The sequence below is a fragment of the Neodiprion fabricii genome, chromosome 5, assembly GCF_021155785.1.
Source record: "Neodiprion fabricii isolate iyNeoFabr1 chromosome 5, iyNeoFabr1.1, whole genome shotgun sequence".
Taxonomy (NCBI): Eukaryota; Metazoa; Arthropoda; class Insecta; order Hymenoptera; family Diprionidae; genus Neodiprion; species Neodiprion fabricii.
In genome coordinates, this window is record NC_060243.1 from 22,504,343 (window position 1) to 22,513,827 (window position 9,485).

Here is a 9,485-nt window from a genome sequence, read left to right on the forward strand (position 1 = left end):
ACAGCGTCAAACAATCACAGAAATTGTTTACCCAAATAACTCCGTATTCGAGTCTCTCGATCATTTATGAGCATTTAAATATTAAAGAGATTGAATTTCCTATTTCTTGTCGCTTTGCAACTATTTTTCAATCGTCACACAATTCAATTCAATTCAATTCAATTATTTAGTCATTAGCGACCATTATTGCATGAGGTTGATCTCTGTGATCGTCTGAATGAGCAAAACGCATCTCTGGACCATCTATCGCGTTCCGTGGTACGTTAGATGGAGAGAAATGCTGAGCTCGAAGACTTCGCGTCGAAGAGGACCGCCGACCGTCACGCCACACAATAATGCATGCCCTCCAACCTCCCTCCCGATTTCGATTCGATTTATGATCTGAGAAGAACAATCCGCATAGCAATGTACCTAATTCAAAAAGATACAGATGTGGATTGGGTTTCTACAGAATTTTTGGGACAAGTCCCAGGTAATACAAATTTTTTGACAGTTTAATCTGTCGCGCCTTATTGCGCGTAGATTAATCATGAGAATTGGACGCAGCCTTTTGCGCGTAAATTAATAACGGGAATCGGACACGTTTTTTTACTCGTCGATTTTTCAAACAGTATATAAAAGAGTTACGCACTCTCAATGTGCTGATCTTTCAGCTCTTCTGTCAATTTTTTTACAAATAATAAAGTTTTCAAGTTCCACGGCGCCTTTTGCGCGTGGACTTGATACCTTTCAGTTATGAGAGAAAGCGCGGCAGTTGAAGCCCGGCGCTCAAAGCCCAGGTACAAAAATATTGGTAGTGTATAGTGATAGTAGAGAATCTTGGCGTACAGAAACACTCGTTCAACGGGTGCGATCACGATTTAGATCGTTTAACGGATATTATTTTCTGCTTCAGGGCAACATAACCAATTTTTTTAACAAATGCACTTAGAACTAAAGGGAGCTTTCCAGCAAGGAGACACAGTGTGACACTGTGTTACACGGTCGAACACCGTGCCTTGGTGCTTGCTGGAACGCTTTGAGGATCTTAATTCAGTTACTAGAGTCCGCTCATGCATTATACGAAAAATCTAAGAACATCGAGCTCTCCAAGAAAAAAAAATATTTGTGAAACGCGTGTAGATTATCATTGCATTTAATAAATAAATATAAACAACATCATGCGTCGAAAATAAAATCTCTAACTAAAAAATTGGCAGCAATGAATCCGACACTGTGTCGAACCATGCTCCGCAGCTGTGTCCGACTGTTGGCTGTGTTCGAAAATTGACTGACAGTACTGTCAGCAATCTTTCATCTCTTTTGCGCTTCCAAGTTCATGGATAGCTCTGACTCTGTCCTAGGGAATTTTCAGCACTGTCAGTCAATTTACGAACACGGCCTGTGTCGTTGTTGGAAAGCACCATGTTCGACACAGTGTCGCTTTGTGTCGTTGCTGGAAAGCTCCCATAGAATGTTCAGTTGAAAAACATATTCACTTTAATAACCCAAAGCAGAAAGCGATTTCCATTCAAAAAATTCATAATGTTTTTTATTCATCCATATAATTAATAATTGAAGCAACGAATATTAAGGCGAATATCATGTTGGACTCGACCCATTTGTTATCAGTATGTGGACTTATGTGATTGTGCCTACCATACCTTCGTCTGTTTCAGCTAATGAAACTTTCTGTCTGTTTCAGCTAACCAAACCTTTTATCTGTTTCAGCTAATCAAACTTTTCTGTCTTTTTCAGCTAATCAAACTTTTTTTCTGTTTCAGTTAATCAAACCTTTTGTCTGTTTCAGCTAATCAACCCTTTTTCTCTTTCAGCTAATCAAACTTTCTGTCTTTTTCAGATAATCAAACCTTTTGTCTGCTTCAGCTAATCAAACCTTTTTCTGTTTCACCTAATCAAACTGTCTATCTCTTTCAGGTAATCAAACCGGTTGTCTTTTTTAGTTAACCAAACCTTTTGTCTGTTTCAGCTAATCAAACTTTTCTGTCTTTTTCAGCTTATCAAACTTTTTGTCTGTTTCAGTTAATCAAACCTTTTGACTGTTTCAGCTAATCAACCCTTTTTCTGTTTCAGCTAATCAAACTTTCTGTCTTTTTCAGATAATCAAACCTTTTGTCTGTTTCAGCTAATCAAACTTTTAGTCTGTTTCAGCTAACCAAACCTTTTATCTGTTTCAGCTAATCAAACTTTTCTGTCTTTTTCAGCTAATCAAACTTTTTGTCTGTTTCAGTTAATCAAACCTTTTGTCTGTTTCAGCTAATCAACCCTTTTTCTCTTTCAGCTAATCAAACTTTCTGTCTTTTTCAGAAAATCAAACCTTTTGTCTGCTTCAGCTAATCAAACCTTTTTCTGTTTCACCTAATCAAACTGTCTATCTCTTTCAGGTAATCAAACCGGTTGTCTTTTTTAGTTAACCAAACCTTTTGTCTGTTTCAGCTAATCAAACTTTTCTGTCTTTTTCAGCTTATCAAACTTTTTGTCTGTTTCAGTTAATCAAACCTTTTGTCTGTTTCAGCTAATCAACCCTTTTTCTCTTTCAGCTAATCAAACTTTCTGTCTTTTTCAGATAATCAAACCTTTTGTCTGTTTCAGCTAATCAAACTTTTAGTCTGTTTCAGTTAATAAAACCTTTTGTCTGTTTCAGCTATTCAAACCTTTTTTTGTTTCAGTTAATCAAACCTTTTGTCTGTTTCAGCTAACCAAACCTTTTTCTGTTTCAGCTAATCAAACTGTCTATCTCTTTTAGCTAATCAAACGTTTTGTCTGTTTCAGTTAATCAAACCTTTTGTCTGTTTTAGCTAACCAAACCTTTTGTCTGTTTTAGCTAACCAAACCTTTTGTCTGTTTCAGATAATCAAACCTTTTGTCTGTTTCAGCTAATCAAACTTTTTATCTGTTTCAGCCAATCATACCTTTTGTTTGTTTCCGTCAATCAAACCTTCTGTTACTTTTAACTAATTAATTTGTCTCTTTTTCGTTTATTATATATTTTACTTATCTGAGCGAAGTATATTTTTGCCTGTATCGACATATGTCACGAATTATATTGTCATCCGTTGCAGGTAACTGAGTTTCATTTACTATACTGAAAAATTAACGATTAATTTTTTAGGCTTAGGTCTGGTTCGAGTCTGATTCAGGATTACTCATCTTGTTTTCACCGACGCATAGATTTAGTGATGTGGTTAAGAATCATCATGATCACAAAGTCTGGTAAAATTTATTCAACTGTAGTTTCTTTCATGGTTTTAGTCTTTAATTGCGATTGTTTAGTGTCGGAGTTTTTTTTCTCGAGTCGCTCATAGGTCATGTTCGGTTTGTACTTCACTGTAGAATTATACAGCTCTGTCGTATTTTGGTGGTTGTGCTTATTCTACTCCGATTTGTTTCCATTTCTTCAAGGATTTTTGCATCGTCTTCCGATAGGTAAATGCCAATGTATAACAGCGATTCGTGTTTTCGATCTTAGTTTACTTTTTGATTGCTTTGCGTATTCACCATGTTCTCCACTTTAGTGATTATCTCATACCTCATAAGAAAACAAACTCGTGTGCGAATATCCAAAGTCAATCACCGTTCACCTATAAGAGAAAAACAATCACCCTTCATCTATAACTAAAACAATCATCTTTCATCCATAATTATAACAGTCATCTTTCATCGATAATAATTAGTTAGCGGGTTATATGAACTGAAAAATTTCTAACAAACTGCAAATATAGGCGAGTACAAATTGACTGGGGAAAACAATGTACCATAATTAACATGTGAAAAAACGTTATCTGCAATTTTTCGAAGAATGTAAGATCGATCTTGCAAGTATTCTCCGTGGAGTAGGCCTACTGGGGATACCACGTAAAAAAAAAACGCGCCGGGTGCTCTACCGCTTGTGGTGGTGTGGAAATGAGCATAAGTGAACTTATTTTCACTGGTCAAATATTAACATATTGTAGTTTTTCAAATGAAAATTTTATTCTTGCGTAAATTTAACTCATTGTCAATAAAACTCATGCTTCGACAATGTGTAACGCGTGTGGAATCGTAATACCTTCGGATTTCTTTAGTTTAGTCAGTGAATTCCACGTAAATACCTTTTTCTTTTGATAAATTTCGTTTCTTAATTAAAGTCAACAAGGTGCACATACCTTTGGCAATTTAGAGTATGGTAATTCCAGCATTTTTCTCCCTGAATTGACCTTTTGCAGTCGATACAAGTCGTTACAATAAAACACAATATTTCCATACCAAATGAGCAGGTCTTCCGCGACAAATGATGAAGAATAAAAAAACGAAGCTCATTCAAAACCGGCTACTAAAAATGACAAAAAGAACCGTGTTGAAATTTTGTACGTTCAAGATACCGGTAATCTGTCTGAAAAACCTATTGTTCCAAATGAAATACAGTTAGAAATTAACTCCCATCTTCGCTTTTGAATCTATATTGTAGAAAAATGTTTTTAAATTTTTATGACAAATTTGTATACTCGGTTGATTTCTAGATTACTTAACCAAATCTACTGTTAAATACACTTTTCAAAAACTGAATACTTTCACATATATAAACAGAAAGGCAACTAATATGATAACGTGCATTTTATAATATTATTAATTGGTTTTAGACTCAATGAAAAACCACAAAAATGCGTTGTCACATTATGCATATAAATTTATTACTTCCGACCGAAAGGAAGTGATGCGTCAAGAACACAAATCACAAATCAGTTAAAATAAAAAATATGACTCTTTGAGTGGGAAAGATTTTCAACGCGTGATTATTGAATTATTGTTACTTACAATGTAATTGTGAATAAAATAGTGTGTACAAAAGGTTGTACTGAGTAAGATAATACATAATACGAGTATGCTATACATAATTTTCTTATACCGCGCAGATACTTGCCGAGGAAACTGTGAAGGCCGCACTTCCAGAGGATACATTCGTAAAATGCGAAAAAAATGATGCATCAATAACTAAACGTTTTACGCATAAGTAATCGAGAATACATATTCTCTCAAACTCGAAATTCCTAACAATCAACACAGGCACTGCCGTAAATTTATAATGAAATGAACAGATATGAGTAATTATAATCAGGACACTTGATAATAAATTTTTGAACTATCTTGTGTTTGGGGGTTAGCGGGCAGAGTCGCAATCTAACCAAATAATATGAGTAAAAGTTGAAAAAAGGAACCTTGATCTTCTTTAAATTTTTTTCAATTGCTTTTGTGATAATGATTGCCTGAAGTTCATTGGGGTTTGTTACAGCATAGATTCAAACATTAATAACAATCGAGTCCTACCTAATTTACAAAAAATATTTACAAGTAGTATTTTTGTGTAGAAAGGTCTGGGTTTTCCTCTGCAAATACACTGTATTTAAAAAAACCACGGAAATCTAACGTCAGTTAAGAGCTTATTTTTATATGTCAGCTGTATTTTCTTTGGGAACGAAGATATGAGCGTTGATTGAAGATACACGAGTTAAGTAGTAACCATAGGTATGTACATAAATTATATACGGTACATATAGGAATAAATATATATCTCCATCCTTTGATTAACTTCTTTGATTCTGGCTCCCATCCTTTGCATCAAGAAAAGGTTTCTAACGCTGTTAACCGTAAACCAGCTGCATGTTTATTGTACATTTATTTAGATGATATTATTTTTGTTAATCGGATGGAGTTTATTTGACATGACCGAGCAATTGATCAACGACCAATCAAATGCTTAGAAAGAGACAAAACATTGGCCGCGTGTGTTTCTTTCTCTCTCACTTTTGGCGCTGCCACAAGCAGTACCAGTGAGTGCGCAGTCTATGCTCTATATTTTACGGCTATGCTAATACTAATAACTAATAAGGAAAATGACGCAGAGGGAGGTACGCGGGGTGTGTAAGTGTACCCAGTAAAACAATTATTATTAAATAAACTTCCACAATTATGTATGCAAGTCATTAGTCAGCGGCAGTGAGTCCTGACTGGTGGAAAGACGATTCGAGCGATTTAAGTGCGATTAACTGGTGGAGGTTATGCGCATAGCCGTATATCCGAAGTGCGAAAAGTTTTTAACCTCGATTTGCGAATGGGCGAAGGGTTGCTTAAAAATAATCCAATTGCAGTTACAATCGTGCGCGAAAATGCGAACTGCGTTTGCGATGTACTTTATACAGGCGTTGATATTGAGTGCCATAGGAGATGTCGGATTCGTTTCCTGTACTTCCGACGTAGATGATGCCTTCAACGAGGAGCTTATGCTGAAGCCCTTGCCAAGCGGACACGTCTACGCACATTTTCAATTTACTACCCTGTGGCGGACTGACATTGAGACTGAAACCTGTATGTACTACGTATAATCCGTACATACGTACTTCTATATCAGTGTAGATGCATGGCCAAACGTCATAACCTGGAAAACGGCGGTACTAAGGTGAGGTCGGAGTGCTGACCAGATGAGTTAATCGTATTTTACAATTTTCTTCCCTCTTGAATAAAAAAATCTTTGGGAAATAATAGCGTGCACTATTGTGCTTGGGTGATGATTTGAGTAAGTTCGAAAAATTGACGCAAACACTGAACATAACCAGATTTTCACTCACTTTGAGGTTATGGTGTACTGATATCCGAATCCCATGGTTTGCGCACTTCTAGATCAATTTTCGAATTGTTTTTTGTCCCAATACACAAATACGATCGCAAATACTGTCATTCCCCAACATTTGAAGTATTTTCCTTGCTCGTGAGAGAATAGCGTTCTGAAATTAGATTTTCTCACTTTGTTGGTACTTTAACCTCGCTTTAAGTTTGACACTCTATTGTTTCATTATTTGCTCATTCTTTGTTTGATCGCTCTATTCTTGAATGCAATTGATCTATCGAATTGCATACATCTTTCTGTATACAGTCCAACATTCTCGGCTATTTCCTCGTGGGTTAGGGGAAATAATCGGCCGGCACAATGTCAGAGAACTTCACGTCAGTTTGACTGAAGGATTATGGCGTTACGAGAAATGGGGATATCCTCTTCAAGATACCGGTTCTGGCGCCGAGGTTTATGCCTGGTTCAACGACGACCGAAGGTACAATAACTTACTATTATCTACCCTAACGACAATCACTCAACAACTTTGACATTTCAAAGAGTTCTCATCTTCTTTTCATCGATTGCCTTTCCTTGGGAAATTTGTATTAGTACCATATTTGATGATAATATACTCGATATTCTTGCTCTTAGGATCGATGAGAATTGGAAAAGCTTGACTAATGCTCTTGCGGGTTTGCTGTGCGCGTCGCTCAATTTTGTGGATGTGTCCAACAGCTTGTCACCTGATTTTACCTTTCGACCCAGCGGTGCTGTTCCAAGACCGCTAAACTCTAGCTGTCTTCGATATTCTTCGCTGCCAAGAGAAATAGTTTGCACAGAAAACTTGACACCGTTTAAAAAATTACTACCGTGCGACTCTAAGGTATGAACAAGAAAAAATACTCTGACAATATTTAACTAACGTCGAAATCACAATATTTTATCATTTTCGTCTTTGCTCGTATAAACAAAAAATTTTAAACCTATTCAACATAGTTTTATCCCTTAGAAAGGATTGGCTACTCTCTTGAATTCAGCATATATCCATAACACTAATTACCACTCGATAGCTGTTGATGTACGACCTGTATGTACCAATGCAGCATGCACGCAAACTACCATTGAACTGCGGCAAACAATTTCATTGGTCTACGACACTATGACAACTGATTCGCAGGTACGTACATATGGCATCGAATAGCAGGCATATTTTTATGAAAAACTCATTTTGGTTGAATCTTATTCTTTTGTATCATTCTTGATCCTACAAAATGAAATAGACTGAACCTTATCTATGAATTACCAAGTTAAAAATGCTGGATCCAACGTGATATTGGAATCCTGAAATAATTTTTGGTTCACAAAATAATATGAACATGGCCAATACTTTCTGACCTGCAGGACTGGTCGGTGCGAAAGCTTTTCGGCATTGGACTCCGAAGCGCTTGTCCATTGGCCACCCTGAGCCATGTATATGTAGATGTAACCGATAATGAGACATCTGAAACTTATCGGCTAGTGCCTGAGCCACCGGAGACTCTAATCAGCTTACGAGGAGGTCAAGAAAATAGAATAGCTGTGTACGATATTAAATCTTTCTCCAATGCCGGGATGTTCAATGTCGCTGCTGTCCATAGCAAAGCCAAAATTTATGGAATCGAAATTCCACCGGTGCTCTTTGCAAACAGATATGTAGTAGGTGTGTCTGTGTTTATACTGTAATGGACTTGATCTTTATTAAACTGTAGTATTATGAAATGGACGGTCATTGTTCTTGACATAGCAGGATCTGAATAATTCGTGACAAAACGCTGTTCTCAGGCTATGGTCAAGAAAGAGGCGGCCTGGTGACAAAACTCCATAATAATTACTGGAAGCCATTGGATGTCGTGCTCCTGGAGAACATTCCATGGTACATACCGGTCTACACTCATACCATAAGGATCACCTGCCAGGGGAAATTACTCAAGCCTCGTATGTCTAGATTTCAGCGAGTATCGTTTGTTCCCATCTCCATTCTGTAAATAATTTTTTCTAATCCTTGGTTCGTGAATTTTGCTCGTGGTTTCAGTAATCAAGCGATACGTGCCTGGTAGAGAAAGGGAACGTCCTTACTACCTCGAAATGGTTCTGCGACTTCCCCCGCGTTCTGTAACAGAGTTTTCAATAGAATTAGACTATCTTTTTCTCAAGTGGCAAGAATACCCTCCGGACGCTAATCACGGGTTCTACATGGGCCCTGCAATAATAACCTCTCTTCTCCCAACTGCGAGAAATTACACCGCTCTACCTCAGGACGGAAGTACTATTTCATCCAGGTAAGGAAACAATGATCGATCAATTATTGAACAATATTCCGTTAAGCTTCGAGGACCAGTAGGTAAGAAGAGCATTACCATTTAGGGTGGCCACTGAGATGTTGAACCTGGCAAATTGAGTAATTTTTTTTTTTTAAACTGGCCAGCACGGGACGTTATTCTGAAACATCCGAAGCTGTTTCCTGATTGGTCAATGCAGCGAATATAATACAACCTAAAGCCATCATTATTGTGTGGTTGCAGTTTCAATGCATCTCGGGACGGTTACCTGGTCCAATTACGGACTGAGATTCTACTTGTCAGTCTGCCAACGCCTGACTTTAGTATGCCTTATAATGTTATTTGTCTGGCTTGTACGGCCGTGGCACTGGCTTTCGGACCCCTCCACAACATAACAACAAAGAGGCTTGTTCTCAAGCCATCTAAGAAAAATAAACTAGTTTCTTACATCAGAGAGAAACTCTCCAAAACAAAGGTAGATAAGATAGAGTAGATATGCAAAGTTCTCTTCAGTCATATTTGCTATTCGCTCTAAAAAAGAATACTCCATACACACTATTGGATCTGTCGCAAAGGCCTTG

At 37.2% G+C, this 9,485-nt stretch overlaps 1 protein-coding gene across 1 annotated transcript; it reads left to right on the forward strand.

Moving 5' to 3' along the window:
• Positions 1 to 5,876: 5,876 nt before the first annotated feature.
• LOC124183114 (GPI transamidase component PIG-T) lies at positions 5,877 to 9,436 on the forward strand. The gene is made up of 8 exons (XM_046571169.1): positions 5,877 to 6,342; positions 6,908 to 7,082; positions 7,238 to 7,469; positions 7,596 to 7,763; positions 7,988 to 8,285; positions 8,408 to 8,560; positions 8,658 to 8,904; positions 9,148 to 9,436. The coding sequence occupies exons 1-8, from the start codon at positions 6,036 to 6,038 to the stop codon at positions 9,395 to 9,397; spliced, it is 1,830 nt and encodes a 609-aa protein (XP_046427125.1). The 5' UTR covers positions 5,877 to 6,035; the 3' UTR covers positions 9,398 to 9,436.
• The last annotated feature ends 49 nt before the right edge of the window (positions 9,437 to 9,485 follow it).

Coding starts and splice junctions, on each gene's coding strand:
- LOC124183114 (XM_046571169.1), top strand. CDS start 6,036: ATGCGCATAGCCGTATATCCGAAGTGCGAAAAGTTTTTAACCTCGATT. Junction 8,286..8,407: donor TGCAAACAGATATGTAGTAG/GTGTGTCTGTGT, acceptor CGCTGTTCTCAG/GCTATGGTCAAGAAAGAGGC. Junction 8,905..9,147: donor GGAAGTACTATTTCATCCAG/GTAAGGAAACAA, acceptor GTGTGGTTGCAG/TTTCAATGCATCTCGGGACG.